General features: G+C 36.7%; 4 protein-coding genes across 5 annotated transcripts; 3 read left to right on the forward strand and 1 right to left on the reverse strand.

Annotated features, from left to right (window-relative positions):
* Window positions 1–3883: 3883 nt before the first annotated feature.
* Window positions 3884–7158, forward strand: LOC119997063 (signal peptidase complex catalytic subunit SEC11A-like). Its single transcript, XM_038843842.1, has 8 exons — window positions 3884–4279; window positions 4451–4563; window positions 5122–5193; window positions 5988–6023; window positions 6256–6301; window positions 6407–6494; window positions 6697–6754; window positions 6873–7158. Exons 1-8 carry the CDS (start codon window positions 4195–4197, stop codon window positions 6921–6923), a joined length of 549 nt encoding a protein of 182 aa, XP_038699770.1. The 5' UTR covers window positions 3884–4194; the 3' UTR covers window positions 6924–7158.
* Window positions 7159–7951: 793 nt separating this feature from the next.
* LOC119997062 (chaperone protein dnaJ 49-like) lies at window positions 7952–10243 on the reverse strand. Its single transcript, XM_038843841.1, has 3 exons — window positions 10143–10243; window positions 8855–9968; window positions 7952–8332 (listed from the first exon to the last, which is right to left on the reverse strand). Exon 2 carries the CDS (start codon window positions 9964–9966, stop codon window positions 8869–8871), a length of 1098 nt encoding a protein of 365 aa, XP_038699769.1. The 5' UTR covers window positions 9967–9968; window positions 10143–10243; the 3' UTR covers window positions 7952–8332; window positions 8855–8868.
* Window positions 10244–10479: 236 nt separating this feature from the next.
* LOC119996311 (ribosome biogenesis regulatory protein homolog) lies at window positions 10480–15031 on the forward strand. 2 transcript variants are annotated; one of them, XM_038842899.1, is made up of 8 exons: window positions 10481–10654; window positions 11516–11666; window positions 12781–12832; window positions 13063–13191; window positions 13395–13512; window positions 14133–14316; window positions 14419–14532; window positions 14623–15031. In XM_038842899.1, exons 1-8 carry the CDS (start codon window positions 10548–10550, stop codon window positions 14800–14802), a joined length of 1035 nt encoding a protein of 344 aa, XP_038698827.1. In that variant the 5' UTR covers window positions 10481–10547; the 3' UTR covers window positions 14803–15031. The 2 variants fall into 2 exon arrangements, with proteins under 2 accessions (XP_038698826.1, XP_038698827.1); XM_038842898.1 differs by having other exon boundaries at window positions 10480–10654; window positions 14133–14532.
* Window positions 15032–15674: 643 nt separating this feature from the next.
* On the forward strand, window positions 15675–18752 carry LOC119995945 (adenine nucleotide transporter BT1, chloroplastic/mitochondrial-like). Its single transcript, XM_038842429.1, has 3 exons — window positions 15675–16579; window positions 17886–18047; window positions 18149–18752. The coding sequence occupies exons 1-3, from the start codon at window positions 15992–15994 to the stop codon at window positions 18602–18604; spliced, it is 1206 nt and encodes a 401-aa protein (XP_038698357.1). The 5' UTR covers window positions 15675–15991; the 3' UTR covers window positions 18605–18752.
* The last annotated feature ends 217 nt before the right edge of the window (window positions 18753–18969 follow it).

Below are 18969 nucleotides of genomic sequence, written 5' to 3' on the forward strand. Positions count from 1 at the left end.
ACTTAGGTCTACGGTGAAGATCAAGTTAACAATTGAATAAACGACGTTTCTCATTGTTTTTAAGACATTTCCCGAAGTGCCATAATCCTTCAATTTAATGACGTTTGTACTCGAGCACCGCGAATACATTAATGATACCTTGTATTAAGAACATTTCTCAAAGCACCAAAAAATATATTAACAACACTTTATTCGTTTTTGTCAAACTTTTGAAGTGCCCAAACATACTAACAATATAGTGCTTTTAAGGTTTGTTGGTGATACATCGACCCCGCAAAGCTTTATTATTCATGGGCCACATTATCAATGATATTTAGGCCCATAAAACACGTTCATGCAAGAGAAAATGAACTTTACTTATAAGTCATCCGATTGAGTTATGCCAAACCGATGTGTTGAAGTGTCAATTTCTATAAAGAAACGTATCGCCGACCTTATTTAATCAGAAGAGGTGGGTGATGAAGAACACCTGCAGCAATTATTGACTAGTTGTCATCGATCACCATCTGACAAATTAAGGTCCACAAGCGTAAGAAGAAAAAGAAACCAAACTCTGTAATATATGGATGGATGGTATGTGTTTTTTTTTTTTTTTTTTTTTTTTTTTTTAAAAAGGGCTTAGCCCGGAATTTTATTAATCAAGGAAGAGAAAAAGCCTCTCTTCGATGGCTTACAAGAAACGAGGGGGGCATGAACCTGACCTCGGCAACAAGAAGAAAAAACACAGCAATGACATAACCAACCAAACAACACCAAACAGAAAAACCACTGAAAACCTATTTTCTAATACGAAAAACTGGGATCCCCAACCTATCCATTTGGAGCAAACCTTTAACAGTAGGAGGGAACCAACCTATCCAGCTGGTATGTGTTCAATGTTATACAGAGCTAGAGATTTGCATTGCCAGGGAGGACAGCATTTCTTGAAACATATTGGTTCTGACCATAAGCAATAATAATTGAATTGGTCATGATTGATATTGAGAGTTGACAAAATCATCTTTATCTCTCTTCTGTTGTGAATTGAAAGTATATGCTTATAAGTTATGATGATATGTATGGAATCTCATCAAAAAAGTTCTCTATTTCTTTAATATTTCAATGCATGACAATATCTCAACCACCCAATTATAGATATGGGTTTAATTTATACTTTATAGATGAATTGAATCCCTAAAGCCCTAGATCCTAAATAAATCACAAGCCATTCACTTTAACATCTTATTCATAAACATACTCCTCTTATATATGAAGAAAATTATGATTTGTGTTTGAAGTATACATACATATACATATACACACATGTATTTGTGTGAAGTAATTATGATTTATGGAATGTATGTACCTACAGACACCACTCAACTAAAATCATACCCACCAGCCACTACAGCAACATGCAACATGCAACATGAAGAAAATGGTCAAAGAAAAGACCCATAACCCCATTATTAAGTCCATATAGATAATTGTCTTTTTTTTTTTTTTTTTTTTACTTCTATAGACTACAATATATCTTTAAATCCTTTGACTTTCTCATTTGCATATATATCACATCTCTTTATCCAAAAAAAATTCAGATGGGTTACAAAAGTCTATGGAAATCGTACTTTCATAAACTCTTATGGAATGTATATATTTTTTTACTATTTCAAGTCATATTTTTTTAGGTTTTCCTCTTAGTTTCCTATTCTCTTCTATATAATTTTTTTTTAATTCTTCTCATTGCCTCACCACTCTCTTTATGTTATACATGCGCATAACATCTTAAATAGTTTTCTCGAGATTTATCTTCAATTTGTGCTACTACTATAGTTGCCCAAATCTACAATTGAAGAATAGTACTTGAGACGGTTTTTGGCGCCTACAACTCCTATCTTAGATCTAATAATTTTATTTCTTACTTTATCTTCTCTCTTGTGACCACACATCAAAAGAAACGTTTGTTATACGACTCGGTATATACTTTATGACGTATCTCTCCCATAATCTTCTTTAACTTCTTTTCAGACACCTTTGTACTTTTCATAACTATCATCGTCTCTATCATTATGTAACTTCCTATAACATTCTCTCTTTTTTTGATAAGCATGTAACATTCACTTTTAGTCTATTAATTATTTTTTAACATCCTCATTCTTAACTACCACCTTATGATTCAGATCTGTAATGTTGCCCTACCTTACATATCTCGATATATATATACACACACGACATTTGTTTCTACACAAATGGTGCCAAGTGTAAAGCATGACTAACCTTTTTGGCCTGGTGGAGAAATATTTTTTGCTAATTTATTTTAGCTTGATACAAGCAAAACCAAGTTTCCATGTTCCCCGGCCCATGCATATCATCAAAAGCCATAAATTTAAAATGCAAAAATTTGGTGTTATGTTTCATAATTGATAATTCCCACCTGTCCTTTCCATATATATATATATATATTGTCAAGTGTACAACCTATAGTGCTTTCAGATATGATCAGATATGCAATATATAAAATATTTTGTTGAATTAATTGTAAAATATGTAGCGTACAATGAACTATTCTAGAATAGTATACAATAATATTAGCACTATAGATTGTAAGATGTAACTCTTCTTGAGTTCTCAAACCTTAGCTTCCACTATTATTAGACTCCAATCTCTTTGAATTACTCACATATTGGGTTACCCATTGAGAAATTAGACCATATGTTTGGGTTTGAATTTCCTGTGTTAGACGATATATTAATTTATTGGCTTGAATCACAAAGTAACGAATTATAGACACAATAATCATCTATGGATAAGCTACAATTTTTATTCTGATTTTACTTCATTTCATCTGGCATCTTTCTGTCAAGCAATCACGTCCATCTCACACAATTCATACATACATATATATGCTTATATATGAGATTGATTATGTACTATATTCAAGTTGGTTTTGGTTGAAATGCAAATGACAATTAAAATATGAGATTGTGCTGCGAAACAGGAAGATCTGGTAGCCAATAAACAATAAACAATATATTTTTATATATATATCAAAGATCTCTTTAGTGGGTGATTAATTAAACATAATCGTATTACTTAACTGATTTTGTTAATGTTATAGCCTTTTTTTCCCCAAAGTTTGTGGCATGTTTGGAAAAGTTGCATACAAACAAAATCTTGTTATAATTAATTAAGATTTAAAAGTGATTTACATGACGAAAAGAGCCTCCAAGTGTGGCTTATGCGCATATATACATAATGATGTTCAAATAATGAATAAGTATATACTATATATTATAATTGCCTTCTTGGTTCATGGAATCTAAACAAATGAAGATTTAGATTGTTAATCCATTCTATTTTTTTCTTTCCCTTTTACGTTTTTGCCTCTAATAAAGACGTATAAAAAATGTCAATCAATACCCTATAAGTGTATCATGTCTGAATCTAATTAGAGTTCGTGGTGGTGGAGGAATTAGATGGAAAAAAGAGGAATTCTAGTTATAAGATATCTAATGAAACAGTATTTGGAATTGAGATCTCATTCAAAGAGAAAGATCTCAAACATCTTAAGTTTCTTTTTGTATATTATATGAATAATCCGATCCATGAGGATCACGATTGAGAATTTTTGATCGTCTTTCTCCGAGGAAGAGGTGAAAGATAATCAACTTGAATTCAGGATGGCTATCCGAAATTGTAGTGAAAGACTAGATTTGTTTTATGATGTTTGGCTGAAGAAGAATCATTCTAGGAATTTTTGAGAGAAGACAACGGGCCTATCCAAACACGGTTCTTAGTGTTATACTAATGGGCTTTTCTCAGCCCATGATATAAGTGGGCCATTGTTGGACTCGGATGATAATCAAAATACATAACGCGAGATTCTGCAATATCCGTCGTTGCTTCACTTGCTTGCGGTGCTTTAGAGGGCTTTGGCTTCTCTCTGTTACGCAGAACTGTTTTAGGGTTTCTAAAGCCACCAAACCAAATTTAGGGTTTAAGAGGAACAATAGAGCTACTAGATCGAATCGACTATGTCCAAAATAGAAGGATATAATACGTGCCCACCGGATTGCACGTGTCTTAATATGATTCGAAAGGACACGTAGTTATTATACCAGAGTGCATTCAAACTGGGAGGAGGCTGCATAGACAATTCCAGCGTTCGGGCTTCGGCAGAGAGCAAGTAACGCTTCGCGTATTCGGAATTTCAAGATGGGAATGGGATGGATTGGACAAAAAGTGGACTCTCTCAAATCAATCAAGATCAGGCAGCATCTCTCTCAAGCGATCAATATTGGTTCTCTCTTTTGTTTTTTCTTCTTTCAATTTCTTCATTTAATGTTGTGACTTTGAAATCACGAATTATGTCGATTTAGCCAATAATTTTTATATCGATTTTTGGCTCTGTTGTTTTTTTTTTTGGATTTTTGTTCATATTCCGTATTTGGTTTGTGAATTTGTCATTCAGGAGTGATATTTACATTTGCGCTGATGATATGGAAGGTTGTGATGTGCATTACCGGTAGCCAATCACCGATCGTTGTTGTGCTCTCCGGAAGCATGGAACCTGGCTTCAAAAGAGTGAGCTTTTCAGTAACTAAGACTTTTCTCATTAAGGGGCCTTTTTTTTTTTCCTTGGGATAAGTCATTGCCTACAGGCAATGATGGCATCTTTGCTGTTTGGCCTTGGAAAATTGAGTTTGTAGTTAGATTGCTTGTTCAAGATCACACAACTTTGCTGATGCAGTGTGGCTCGAATGATGATTATATTGCTATGTATTAGCACATGATGATTGCTTCCATGTTTTCTATTGTTGGTTAGTCCAGAGATCTCTGGAAGAAGTCTGTTTTCATTTAATTTCACGTCCATTACTGGCATTAACTCATCAGAGGAGCTTGTTGCTTTTCAGTGTTTATTATAATCTGTAACCATGGATGGCCTTGGCATCCATTGTCAAACACTGAACACAATTTTCTGCTCAGAATGTGCTTTTTTTTTTGCTCACGTATTTTTCATATAGTGGAGTCCCGGACTGTTAATTGCTTCTGTCTGCTGTCATGTGTTGTTTCGACTTTGCATCTGCATCTTGAAGTCCATACCTGATACCATTGCTAACACAACCCATTTCTTTATCGCAGGGTGACTTATTGTTCTTAAACATGGGCAAAGAACCCATTCGTGCAGGAGAAATTGTGGTGTTTAATCTAGAGGTACATTGTGTTCATTCCATTTTGTAATTGTCTTTGTTATCCTAGTTTATCTAAGTTCACTTTTAATATTACCCTCCAATCTTGATAAATATTCCCTTTCCAGAGTTCTTGTAATTGCGTGACCTGCTTTTTGTCTAGATAATGTTTCCACAACTGGACTACTAATACCTAATTTGGGGTACAGATACAGCCATAATGATGGAAAGGATGAATGATCTCTCTATTATGCCAATTATTATCCAATTGAATTGCTTCAATTTGTTCCTTGCCAATTAAATTTGGTCACCATAGTCAATGGCAACAAAAGAATTATGAAATATAAATGCTGTATAATTTTCTTCACTATTAGTCAGAGAGAACTTAATTTTATCAACATGTTTCAAGCAATATTTTTTTTCCTTGTAATTAGCATCCTCTCTTTTCTCCGTGATTAGGCATTGTACTCTCGCATTGATATGATGTTGAACCCTTGCTTTCTTCCACAAAGATACTATTAGCCTATAGCCTCATTGCCTGATCATGAGTTTTTAGTCGAGATTCTCAAGTAGTTCAGAAAATAATCCAGCCTTGTATTGACCTGGAAATTCTTAAGAGGAAAGACATGTACATTATGTAAATGACATCTTCATAAGCTTAGCTACATGGACCTCACAGCTTCTGTTTGCCCACTGTGCATTACGTTCTCCAGCATGCATCTTTCTCCATTGTGTCCTGTTACGTACCTTTTCAATTCCTTTTCTCCTGAGTTGCAACTGATATATTTATATTTCATATAATTGTTCTTTCTTTGTTAGGGAAGGGATATTCCAATTGTACATCGAGTTATTGAGGTAAGATTTTGTGGAATTCTATCTTTCATATATCCTTTTATAGTTTTATGCAATCTCAGTGTCATCAAAATATGAAAAACTGAAGGGCACCATTTTGTTAATTGTGTTGCACAATTTGAAATTTGGTTTCCCATGGGAACTTTCAACTGTCATTTTAAGCATTGGTGGAGAAAGCCTTATTAAGATCCTAAAGCTTATATGTTTCTGAAGCTTATGTCTTTTTGTGCAATAGGTCCATGAGCGTAAAGATACTGGAGAAGTTGATATTCTCACAAAAGGTACTGTGATGGGCATATTATGTGGTGCAATGTCACCAAGAAAAAATATTACTTCCACTTCAAGTAAAGTAACTTTTGGGTTGTGGTTGTGACCAATTTTTGCAGGGGACAATAATCCTGTGAACGACAGGGGGATGTATGCTTACGGTCAGTTGTGGTTGCAGCGGCAGCATGTCATGGGGAGAGCTGTGGGGTAATTAAACACATAATATTTGTAAAACATATAGAACAATACTAATGCATCTATTATCCATATTTCTTTAGTGTTTGTCTCGTACTAGTAATTTCATGCCATCTCTAGTATATTAATAACTTCACTTCTCCTAATCATACACTTAATCATCTTGATCCATTTGTGAGAACTTCAATTAATCTTTAGAACTTTGCCTGTGCAGGTCGGTGCCTTACGCTGGTTGGATGACCATCATCATGACTGAAAAGCCCATTATCAAGGTCTCTTTTTTGATGGAATTTAAAGACTTGAAAGTAGATGTTGATTTACCATTTCCTTTTACTGGAAAGTTGGTATGTTTCAATCACTTACTAACCCTTTACTCCCTGTCTGTTACAGTACGTACTTATAAGCGTCTTGGTGCTGATGGTCTTGACATCGAAGGATTAGGTAACAGATTTGAACTTCAAGACATAACGGTGAAAAAAGTTAAGACAAGCTTAATCCCAACACAGAATTTCAAGATTAAGAGTAGACACTTCCAATTGTTAAGACTGTTTATTGGAATGAATAATTTGATACCAGATTACATGCACAGCGTCTGCTAATTATAAATTTTGGTGAAGGAAGTGTGTTGCATTTATCTTTTGTCCCAAAAATATGAATATGGTGAAGCTTGCTTGTAGTTGTCCTTTCTTGCTCTGTATCTTTTCTACCACTGGGAATATGGCTCCAATTGAAAGAGAGAATTGAAAAATAAGCCCTTCTCAAGTTCAACTTTTAACTTGAAAGATAACAACCAGAGAATTATATACCCAACATAACCATTAACCTGCCACCAACCTACCTGTAATCATAGTATCAACGAAGTAGTATGACCAAGAAAAACAAATTTTCTTTCAAAGTGGTGCAATATGGCCGATTTCTCTCATGAACTATTCCGCAGCACATCTACTCAAAGATACTCAAATATAGATGAACTGAAAGTTTGATCAGCTTAGCAAAGACTACATAATCAGAGTCAATGTACTAAAACCAAAGCCTATAAGTTCAGACAGTGACCATGGGGAGGCGAGGAGAAGAAATAACTGTTCTTCCTCTATAAAAGGTTTCACAATTTATCACCTTGATGTTTACGAAGAAAATATTTGAAACGGTAAATATGGACATTTCATCGACATTAAAAAACCTCCCTCAAAGCACTTTCAATTGAAGAGCTCGAATACATTCTGATGCTAATTATTTTGAATGGATTTCAGTATTCTGACAACTCCTCACCCCATCTCAGAAATACCCCCAAACAAGTACAGGAGATCCTCTCCCCTTTCCTCTCCTTCCAACACCAACAGTCCACAGTGAAATTCTCATCCGCATGTATAACCTAAACACCTCTCAACTTATATGTAAATGACAAAAGCTTTATTCAACTTACATACCAGCTCATAGAAACAATGTCACTTAGCGACAAGACTACCAGCGACACATAAATGCAAATACTTCAATATAGGCACTACTGAATCTGAAAATGAAATCAGTTTATACATAATAGTAGAGGACATCATGGCCATACTACTATGAACAACAATTGACATGTATAAATTCTCTAATTACCACTAAAAGCATTCCCATTATTGCATATGATAGCAGATATTATATAAATAATTCTGCACGAAAATTCAAGGTGCATCTATAACACACCCAAGTTTCTCGAGAAAAAATATAAATGCCAAGTGGATGAAAGTAAGAAGAAAATCCATCTTTGATACATCCAGGAACCATTAACTATCATCCTTCATTTCTTGTTGCAAGTACATACCCTTCATGTGCTTTGCAAGAAGATCATGTGTTGAACATGCACTCTGCAAAAGTGTAAAAAAAAAGTCTGAACAAAAGCTTCCAAGCATTCAACAAGAGAAAGTATGATTACATGCATAAAATTAATGTCTGATTAGGCAATTTGAAAACCACAATAAACTCTTTCCCTGGTACACAAAACCATAATGCATTACTGGACTATGTAGCATCCAGAATGTAATATGAAAAAAACTTACGCATTCAGAAGGACCTTTGCCAAAAATGGACATAAACCCCAACAGCATATCAACTGTATTTTGTAAATGACGTAATAACAAAGCAAGCAAAAAACATAAAACCTCCGATGATGTGGCATAGATAAAAATGTCCAGGGTGTCTAAAACCCAAATACCTATCTTCCATGTCATAGCAAATATACATCCTATCATAGGTCTAAAAACAAAATTGTATAACTAGACTTATTTTATTAGGCTGACCCAATCAAGAGAAGAGTACACAACTCATCTTCAATGTTCATAAGATATAAAGTAACATTGACAATAAAAAATCAGAAATGTAAATTCCACCTCAACCGAAGTCATCAAGCAGCAGTAGCTGACTGATATTGCTGCAACATGTTACAGTGAGGCGTCTCCTTTATGAATCCCCACTGCTGCCTCTGCAACTCAGACCGACAGTTCTGTGCCAAAACAGAAACATAATCCCTCTCCACTTGTCTCTCAAGATTCAAACGTTCTGCAGTCCCACGAGGGTAATCCTGCTCGAACTTGGTCGACTTAACATAGAAATTCACTTCCCCCTGCGTGGTGAACTTGTATTCATATGGATACACCCTTGAGAGTGAGTAGATGGGTTCCGAAGATGGCAAAAAGTTCAGCAACAAAAACAGTATCACAGGCAGCAACTGAATAAGGGTGCGCATATTGAAACCACCAGACCCCTGATCACCCGTCCTGTGGCCCATTCCTCCCCCGAAGTTGAAAGTCCTGAACTGAGCTGTTGCAGGAGGCATTCCACCACCGAAGAAGAAGTTCCTAAATATTTCATCAGCATCAAAATCGGTGTCATAAAATCCGTTGTAACCCTGTCCGGCATGCCTAGTTGTGCGTCTCTCAAAAACAGGCTCTTCAGATCCAGTTACATCATATTTCCTCCTGTTCTCTTCATTGCTGAGGCACTGAAACGACTTTGACACCAACTTAAATGCCTCTTCGGCTCCTGGAGCTTTATTTTTATCGGGATGAACCTTCAGGGACAGTTTCCTGTAGGCTTTCCGTACATCCTCAACAGAGCAATTCCTCTCCAGCCCTAAGATCTCGTAGTAATCCTTCTTCTTCTTAATCTGCCTCACAATAGTTACCTGCTCCTCAGTATACACTGCCGAGGATGAAGAAGAAGATGCTGATGAAGCTGATGCGCCATTCGGAGTTCCACGATATCGAACAGATGGCTGATCGGAAGGTTTGGTTGAAGTATCAGCTTTCGGTCCAGCAGAACTTGCGGATTCGCCATCAGACGACTGGTTCTCGACCTTTGACAGAAGATCGTCGATGGGGAGACTGGGATCCAGCCGGCGAGCTTTGTTGAGAAACTTCGCCGCTCGACCTCGATCGCCGGAATCGATGGCGTCCTTACCGATCTTCAAGCACTTCAGAGCGTCGTCTTTATTTCCCTCCATTCCTGCACAATTCCGGAAATGTTAAGGAAAAACAAAAACCCTAGAAAGAAATTCCAGGGAATCAACGCAAAATCGGAGCGTAAGAATGTCGATTTATGAAATCGAATTCATATATGTCTGAATCTCGGAACTGAGAGAGAATTGAAAATAAGAAAATGGATTGCGAGTCAAATTACTAGTGCTTCGTCGGGAGAAAAGATTAGGTTTTGATTCTCCCCTTTTATGATTTGGGGGAAACTGTGTAGAGATATCGCGAGTAGAATTATAGAAAGAGAGACTGACGTATCTGACTGGGCTTGGCCTGCCTGAATGGATCCATATGTTGGGCCAGTCTTATATTCAACTGAAGGGCTAGAAGCCTCGAACTTAGTTGGGCTTAATAAGCCTAATTTTATTGGACTAAGCCTAAAAGTTTTTTATGGGAGCAGAAGGTTACCTAGGGCTTCGATGGGCTTGGCCTGATCCGGAAAACGCACTCCACAGTCCACAGTCCACAGTCCACAGCTTCGTTTACCTAAAAGCAAACGCATGACGCGAACGAGAGAGGAGCCTGGAAAAGAAGAAACCGGTGATTGGAAGTTATGGAAGATATGGAGATGGAAGTTCAGAGAAAGCAGTTTGAAGTAGACCTTGGGCATGTTTTGGCCTTTGATTCCTCTCACCACTTCCGCTCTCCTCCTTCCAACTGGTTCGGACCCTGTTCACCTCTCCCTTTGATTTTGTGTTTGCTTCTGTTTCTGTCTAGTTTTCATAGAATGTGTTAGATTGTTTTGGGTGCATTTGTATTAGTTTTTTGTGCTGTATCAGCAAACTGGAAATTGTTTTGCTATTGATGTTCATATACGATTCCACTTCACTGTATGTAAACACCTTTAAAAGAGAAAAAGAATGTACTTTTACCTGTGACTTGGGATTTAGAAGTAAAGTGAATAGGGTGCTGGATTTTGAGGTTCACGACCATGTGCGTGTGAATGGAAGTTCTTTTGTTGATGCAACATCTTTTTCTTTTTCATTGGAAAGATGATGTCACATTTCTCCAAACTCTTACAGAAGGGAAGTTATCTATTTTGTCCAAGCTTTGATGGAAGATATATTGCCTGCTTCTATTGACTGACATATACATTGCATGATACTGATTTTCATCCACCATGTAATCATTTATCTCCCTGTGGCTTTTGTTATTTGTAATTTGTTTGGTACTTTATGTATATTCAAAATATGAATTATTTTCTGGAGAATTCTGTAAAAGAGTGTGAAAAGCCTCTTCTTATGTGGCTAAGGAAAATAAAGAACAATTGAAAAGCTCATCAGCAGCCCAGATTCTCGTTGCATGTGAAGTCAGGAACAGGAACTGCTTACTGTGATGATGTTAGGCATCTATTAGTTATAGCATGTGTTTCTGTTGATTTAAGTTCATGGAAGTACTCCTCTAATTAATTAAAACTTTTAACACTACTAGTAGTAGAGTGTAGTAGTACTATTATATTATAACTTTATGATTGTTGCAGCTATTAAACATATCATTTAATTTCTCTCTTCATATTTGTAGGGAGGAGTTGGTAAAGGAATGTCTACAGAGGGGCACTGAGCTAGTTCAAGCGATTGCAGATGGTGTTTTCAGCTTACCTTCTACTGAAGACGTAGATGGTCCCCTTGTGAAGTTGCCACCGCCAACAACAAAACTGCCTAGGGAAAAGCATGTAAGAGCTCTTCCTCTGATAATGACTCATACCCTTGTGATTTTAGTCCGCCTTTAATGCTTGTTGACTAATGATTGGTGTGCTTCACACCTGGTATTTAAGGGAAGTGTAACCTTTTCATTATAGGTGTAGAAAATTAAATATTGCTGGTACTGCCTAGCCTCTCTTCTGTAGATTGTTTTGGTGAAAATATATTTCCAGCTGCTTTTATGGTTATCACCGCTGAAAGTGATTTTTTTCCTAGAACTGCAGCTTTGGGATTAATTTCTGTCACATGTGTATAGATCCGTAAGCCTTAATTGTTCATCATCACACCTCCTCTCTTTAACCATGTTTCCTTTCTTTTTCTAAATGTAGTGTGTGGAGGAGAATGTTTTATATATTTTGTTGCAAGCCAGCATACCAAAATCTGGTTACATATATGCTAACCCCCAACATTGGCAATTTCTTTCTAAAATTATTCTTTCTAAAATTATTGTTTGTATAAATTTATTCATGTACGCGTCATAAGCATGCTTGTTATAACATATAGTGCTTTTCAAGGCTAATGCGTCAAAAGGTTTTCTGATACATTTTTGTTTAGCAAACATATTAGTCGGGATGGAAATGGATATTGGGGGAGTTTCGGAGTGATGGATTCTATACTCTTCCAAAATGAAAAGTTATTTATTTATACCTATACATGACCTCTAGGCTCAGTGGGTGGTCAGACGTTCAACCACACTAGGTGCATATGTAGGGATGTTGATACTGAAAATATGCACTAGTCACATCTGTGTTCATCATTTACAGGATGTGTTTGATATTTTTACGTTAATGAAGGAAACCTAAGTTGATTGTGAAAGTACTAAGGATACCTCGAACTGCATGAATATTTATTTATTTTGTTTTGTTGCCAGCGTTCTCTTAAATAATTTTCTGTTAATTTTTGCCTTGTCAGAATAAAAGGTTGTACCTGGTTCAGAGAATATTCCTATATCTGTTTACCTTTACATTTCCTAGAACTCGACTTGTCAGGAGTTGGATAAGTTTATTGTTGTTATTATTATTATTATCATTATTTGTTATTCAAGCTTCGAATGAAAATTTATTTGCTCATTATTTTTGCATTCAGCTTCCAAGGCCTAAACCTCCAACAAAATGGGAAGTGTTTGCCAAAGCAAGAGGTAATTATTTCAACTATTGTCTTATGTGCATGAACTGTCAAAATTTTTGTCTGGAAGATCAGTCTTAGAAAATCTAACAAAGTTCTCGTTAGATCTTGAATTTTCCCCCCGAGTCATTAGTCAATTAAGATAAGAATTTTGGATTTGAAATTTTCATTTTTTGGTATTTAGTCGCAAGATATCTTACTTTCTGATTTTGCATTGCTGCGCTGCGTCAATATACCTTGCAGGTATACAGAACCATAAAAAGGACAAGGTTGTTTGGGATGAACAAACTGGCACTTGGAAGCGTCGATATGGACGTGATCGCGTTAATGATGATGAAGACATACCCATCCTTGAGGCCAAGGCGACTGATGGTAAAGTTCTCTAATAATTCCTTTTTGCCTTATACTATGTTCTTTTCACCGATATTACTTTAGACTATTTTTACTTGGAAGAATTATGGACTTCCTGGAATTAGGAGTACATGAGATAATATAACGTTTGAACTATAACGCCACAGCAGTGAGTTCTATGTTAAATAAAAATCTTTCTTACTCATGGTTATGACTCTTGGCAGAGCCAGGGCAGGATCCTTTTGCTAAAAGACAAGCAGAAAAGAATACACGAGTTAAGAAGCAAGAGAAGAATACGTTGCAGAACCTGAAAGAAGCTGCAAAAGTTGGCGCCTTGCCAAGGTTTGCCCTTTTCAGACTGAAAGATTTTTCAGACATGTTTAATGAGCATAAATTTTGCAAAGCATGAAAATATCCATTCACAACTTTTATTGAATGAGCATACTATTGACTCTTTTCAGTTTGTATTTGAAACATAAGAAATCCATCGACTTTAACTAGCTACCTACCTATATTTTTGGATGGCCCGTTGCATGCCAACCTAATGAATGGTTTATTTATAACTTCACCATTTTAGCACGAGTGCATCTTTGAACTCACACGTGCAGTTCAACATCCTTGAGGAGTGCTCTATTACCTCCCTCTCTCGCTTTCTCTCTCTGCCACTTTTTCATTTTTTCTTCGAGTTTTGGCACTTACCCGTTTCAAACACCATCATTTTTTCCTGGGGATTTGTTGCTTACATAGTATGATTGCACAAAAAAAAAAAAGCCTTGAATAATAGCGTCCTGTACCATTAAAAAAATAGTGATCAGATTGCTACATAATCTGATTGGTATCTGCTGCGTTTGTCGTTATGCACAAAACAAACAACATAAAGGCTTTTTCATATCAGTTTCTAAATATATTCTACCATTAATGCGACATGAAACTGGAGTGAAGAAGTGAACTCTTTCTTGCAGCCATGTACAACTAGCTGCTACAACGTTGCCAATAACAGGAACCCAGGCTGCCACAAAGAAACTAACTAAAGATGAACTTGGGAATGTCGCCAGTCTTGCTGCAACTGCCACCGCAAGTGGTGGCAAATTTGATAAGAAATTGCCTGGAGAAAAAGCTCCTAAAAAGCAAGGAAAGCATCGCAAGTTTTGTATTCTACTACCCACACATATGTTTCTGCGTAAATATATAACCTGGATAACCATGATAAAGTTTTATGATTTTTCTTTTTGTTCATTTGCTTTTCAGTTCCTTCCAGTTGTGGAAGGTTCAGGGATAGGCACACAAGAGAAGGAGCAAACTGATAAAGTACTGAGCAAGTTAATATCTAAGAATTCTCATGAGATTCTCAACGTTAATAAGGTAGATATGATACCTGCCTTACTATTCGTCTGTTTGTTACTTATGGAATTATAAATCACTCAGCATCTGGTTCTGTTGTTTTGGGAACAGGCCGTTAACATGTACAATGTGAAGAAAGAGAAGAAGCGGAGGAACGATAATGAGAAGTCTTCAACTTCAACTAGGTTGAAAACCAAAGCCAAACCCATGAAAGGAAAGAACAAATCTCTTAAGAAGCCTTTGAAGGGAGGTTCAAAAGGTGGCTTGGCTAAGAAAGGGAACGCAAAATAATAGTGTAGACAATGTTTAGTTGTGCTAAAAGCATATTAGTTTTGGCTAGGTTACTGCGTTTATTTTGATGGTGAAAGGAATCTTGTTGCATTGTTCAATCTATCCTGTCAGTCCATAATCTGCACCATTATTGACTGGTGTTGTTTCTGTCTCTCTCAACCATCTCCAGCAAAGTTTTTGTTTTTTTGGTTTGAATGAGAATGGTAAAAGAGTATTTTTCATCTCTCAAGTATTGGTCGGATTTCATTTTCATCTCTTAGTTTTTTTTTTTCCTCTTTTTCATCCTCAATCATGGGAAAGTATCATGTTTATCCCTCGAATAAATCCGGTCATTGAAAAATTTTACGTGGCATTATATTGTTCGTCAGATCAGGTTTTTCCCAACCTCAATCTCACTTAAAAGGATGAAAATGATATTTTTGAATAGTTGAGGGATGCAAATGGGAGAAAAAAAAGCTCAGAGACAAAAATGAAACTCGTCCCATAGTTGAGGGACGAAAAATATCTTTTTGCTGAATGAGAATAGTATACATGTGCATTTCCTTGTCAATGGCTTGGCCACTTCTCTCTCCTGCTCCAACAAAACCTATGAAGAAGAAAGTGAATTTTTTTTTGTCTTGACCCATTTCACATTTTACACATCATTTTTATTTTTCTTTAATTCAAAGACATGTCAGATAGTAATTGACATGTCAACTATATTTAACGGCAATTTGGTAAAAGGGTTAACGGAACCCAAACTTAAAAGTGCAGGGACTTATTTGATCCAAAAAAAAATTCAAAGGCTTTTTTGATCCAAAAGATAAAATACAAGGGCTAAATCCATACTTATCCCCTCTTCACTTCAAAGGTGCGGCCTTTGAGAGCAAACGTCAAGTACTTGCTTGCCTCCTCCTCCTCCTCTTCTCCGCTTGTTCGCAGAGGAGAAGAGGATACTTCATCTTTCATCTCACTGTCTTACAACCTCTATACATGGTGAATATATTCTTGTATTGTCTTGTCCCATACTATATTCCTTATAGTAGTTGTAGAGGTATCTGACTATCATATTCCCTCAAAAAATCGTTTTTCGATGCATTTGCGTAAAATTGACTCTTATATGCAGCAAACGTCTATTCTTAGTCATAGTAACACAACTGATTCTGGGTATACTGAGAACCGATAGAGAGCAGTTTCAGGGTTGCTAATAATGGGTAAAGAGAGTTCACAAGTTGCTCGACATGAAAACAAAGATGTGGTGTTTTCTAGTTCTGGCATTAAGCTTCAATGGTCTTGTCAAGATGGAAGTAATTTTCATTCTAAAAGCCTGTTTGGCAGTGTTACTCGGGTTGGGGGTGGTTTGGGGCTTTCTCCTCATGTGCCAAATTCGGTGGAGAGTGTTACAAAGCTCCCTGTTGCAGATTCACTGATGAAATATGTGGTTGTACCTGAGTCGGGTTTGAGGGTTGATAAGGTGCCGGAGTTGGTGTTAAGTGAGGCATTGAATGGTGAAGAGCTAGAGGTGGTGAAGAATAATAGGAAAAAGGGCGGTATTAGATTGAAAATTAAGATAGGAAATTCATCGTTAAGGAGGTTAATCAGTGGGGCAATTGCGGGTGCTGTATCTCGCACAGCTGTTGCTCCTTTGGAGACAATAAGGACTCATTTGATGGTTGGGAGCTGCGGGCATTCCACTGGGGAGGTGTTTGACAGTATCATGAAGAGTGATGGATGGAAGGGTTTGTTCCGTGGCAATTTTGTTAATATCATTCGTGTTGCACCAAGCAAGGCTATTGAGGTTTGCATTCCAGATTGCTTGCATTTAAATTTTCTTTTATGGTTACTAATACAATATGTTAAATGCTAATTGCTCTATTGTTAATTCAAGACAACCATTGGTTGGTGGAATGCTGTTTTTCGCTGGAATAAGATACGACTCCAATTTATGGTTTAAAATATCTCTTATATTTCCCTGGTTTATTGGTCAATTCATTGAGTTCTTTGATCTAGTTCTTCTGGCTGACTGTTATCTTGGAGTCCCAACGTTAAGTTATCTGATGTTTGATCATTGTGTAAGCTCTGCATCTCCTTCAACAAATCTTCCTGCTGCCATTTTTCACGGCGTCTTGCACAGCCAAAGTTTCTCTAAGTTGCTTTCCAGAAATCCTATTTTCTGTTTGCTGTTCTCACCAACATATTAGGAAACTTTGATATCCCTGATGATCTCTGGTGACTTCAGTAAATCATTTCATCTAGTATAAATGCTTTAAATCTTCACTCTTTTCTCTCATCCCCTTCCAATTTCCACCCTCTCCATGTTACCACTAAGAGCATGTAATGGCTCCATATGTCTTGTATACATCTTTGTTTCGATAAATTTCACTTCACAGTCCTTTTCTCCCCAGTTGCAGACATATAACCTGACCTGGTAATGAATCCTCTTACCTGCCCCATGTTACAGGGACTACGGTTCAAAATAACATCTTCATACAAAATGCAGTGATATTAATTGAAAATTGCCACTTTCAAGCTCCCATTTTCAGTGGAGTATGGGTGTAGCTAATCTTTATTTTTCTATTTGTGATTTATAGCTTCTGTGTATTGATGTTGTCAAGGTTGTGTAGGTTTCCAAAAGTTGAAAGAGCTCTTTCTATCTGTTGAGAAAAAAGGTTTTAAGTTTATGAAAGTCTGTCAAGGTCCACTCATTACAACCTCTCTATTCATTCATGAGAGAATTCAAATAAGGTTGTTATGTTTCCTAATAATATGTTTCATTTAGTCAAGGAACTATTTAAACATCCTTTTTATGGAATGTCTTCTATGAAAAGTCGAAAAGGTTCAAACAATTATTTTATTTATTTTTTTCGCCACAAGCTGCTTCCCCTGTCTATTTCAGTACTTTGAACTATTTTTTTCATTATTGTTGCAGTTTTAGCCAAAAAACATCTGGAAATGTACCCTAAATTCAACACAATTGAGGCTTTTGATAATATCTGATCTAAATATGTTATGTTACTAAGCTTTTAGTGGAGGCATTCAAAGAAAAACCTTTATATTATCTGATGATAGATGTTATATTGACAGTGAGTTACATCTTTCCGCAGTTGTTTGCTTACGAGACAGTTAAGAATCATTTGACACCTAAACCCGGTGAACAGCCCAAACTTCCTATTCCTGCCTCTTCTATTGCTGGTGCTGTGGCAGGAGTCAGCTCAACCTTATGCACATACCCTCTTGAATTACTTAAAACCAGAATAACGATCCAGGTAAGCTCAAACCTTGAAAGAAGTAAGTGAATTGTCCTCCATGTTTATTTTTCCTTATAGGATTACCGGATTTGATAATTAAAACTTTCTCCTGATAGCAGAGAGGAGTGTACAAGAACCTTTTCCATGCGTTCTTTAAAATTGTAAGGGAGGAGGGACCAGCAGAACTATATCGAGGCCTCACCCCAAGTCTCATAGGAGTAATTCCATATGCTGCTGCTAATTATTTTGCTTATGATACAATGAGGAAAGCTTACAAAAAGACTTTTAAAAAGGAGGGAATTGGAAACATCATGACCCTTCTAATAGGAGCAGCAGCTGGTGCAATCTCAAGTACAACAAGCTTCCCCCTTGAGGTGGCTCGGAAACATATGCAAGCCGGTTCCCTCAGTGGTAGACAGTACCAAAACATGCTTCATGCTCTTGCTAGCATACTCGAGAATGAAGGGCTTCTAGGTCTTTATAGAGGACTGGGGCCAAGCTGCATGAAATTGGTTCCTGCAGCAGGCATTTCTTTCATGTGCTATGAGGCATGCAAGAAGATACTGAGTGAGTAAGCTTGTGGTTCATTGAGAGAGGTTGGAGATTAGAATTCTTTTCATTTACTTCAGGATATTTTAGTATTTGTACTTGGTCGTTTATGTTTGCTTAACATTGTCATTTTTGAGGTTACGCATGTCAAAACACCACAAGTAGCTTTGTCTGGGACAGTTTCTGAAATTGAAAAAATTCAGCCTCTTTGATTTTGCCTCTTAGTGCACTCAACAAGGCTATTTACACTAGCTGCAGAGAAGATGCCATACAATTTTGGTCCATTGGTTGGACTAAAATTGCGCTAGCTTCATCATCCAAAACCAATTAAATTCTAAGGTTCTTAATGCAGAGAGTGCAGTAGTCATCCTTAGTGCCAAGTCCAGGCCAC

The sequence above is a fragment of the Tripterygium wilfordii genome, chromosome 4, assembly GCF_013401445.1.
Source record: "Tripterygium wilfordii isolate XIE 37 chromosome 4, ASM1340144v1, whole genome shotgun sequence".
NCBI lineage: Eukaryota > Viridiplantae > Streptophyta > Magnoliopsida > Celastrales > Celastraceae > Tripterygium > Tripterygium wilfordii.

Bases quoted from the DNA above. Each gene is read 5' to 3' on its own strand.
- LOC119996311 (XM_038842898.1), top strand. From the start codon at position 10,548: ATGGAAGATATGGAGATGGAAGTTCAGAGAAAGCAGTTTGAAGTAGAC. The intron at 13,513-14,132 runs GTTTGCCCTTTT...TCTTTCTTGCAG, and splicing joins AAAGTTGGCGCCTTGCCAAG to CCATGTACAACTAGCTGCTA. The intron at 14,533-14,622 runs GTAGATATGATA...TTTTGGGAACAG, and splicing joins AGATTCTCAACGTTAATAAG to GCCGTTAACATGTACAATGT.
- LOC119997063 (XM_038843842.1), top strand. From the start codon at position 4,195: ATGGGAATGGGATGGATTGGACAAAAAGTGGACTCTCTCAAATCAATC. The intron at 4,280-4,450 runs GTTCTCTCTTTT...TTTGTCATTCAG, and splicing joins CTCTCAAGCGATCAATATTG to GAGTGATATTTACATTTGCG. The intron at 5,194-5,987 runs GTACATTGTGTT...TTTCTTTGTTAG, and splicing joins TTGTGGTGTTTAATCTAGAG to GGAAGGGATATTCCAATTGT.
- LOC119995945 (XM_038842429.1), top strand. From the start codon at position 15,992: ATGGGTAAAGAGAGTTCACAAGTTGCTCGACATGAAAACAAAGATGTG. The intron at 16,580-17,885 runs GTTTGCATTCCA...ATCTTTCCGCAG, and splicing joins CACCAAGCAAGGCTATTGAG to TTGTTTGCTTACGAGACAGT. The intron at 18,048-18,148 runs GTAAGCTCAAAC...TCCTGATAGCAG, and splicing joins AAACCAGAATAACGATCCAG to AGAGGAGTGTACAAGAACCT.
- LOC119997062 (XM_038843841.1), bottom strand. From the start codon at position 9,966: ATGGAGGGAAATAAAGACGACGCTCTGAAGTGCTTGAAGATCGGTAAG.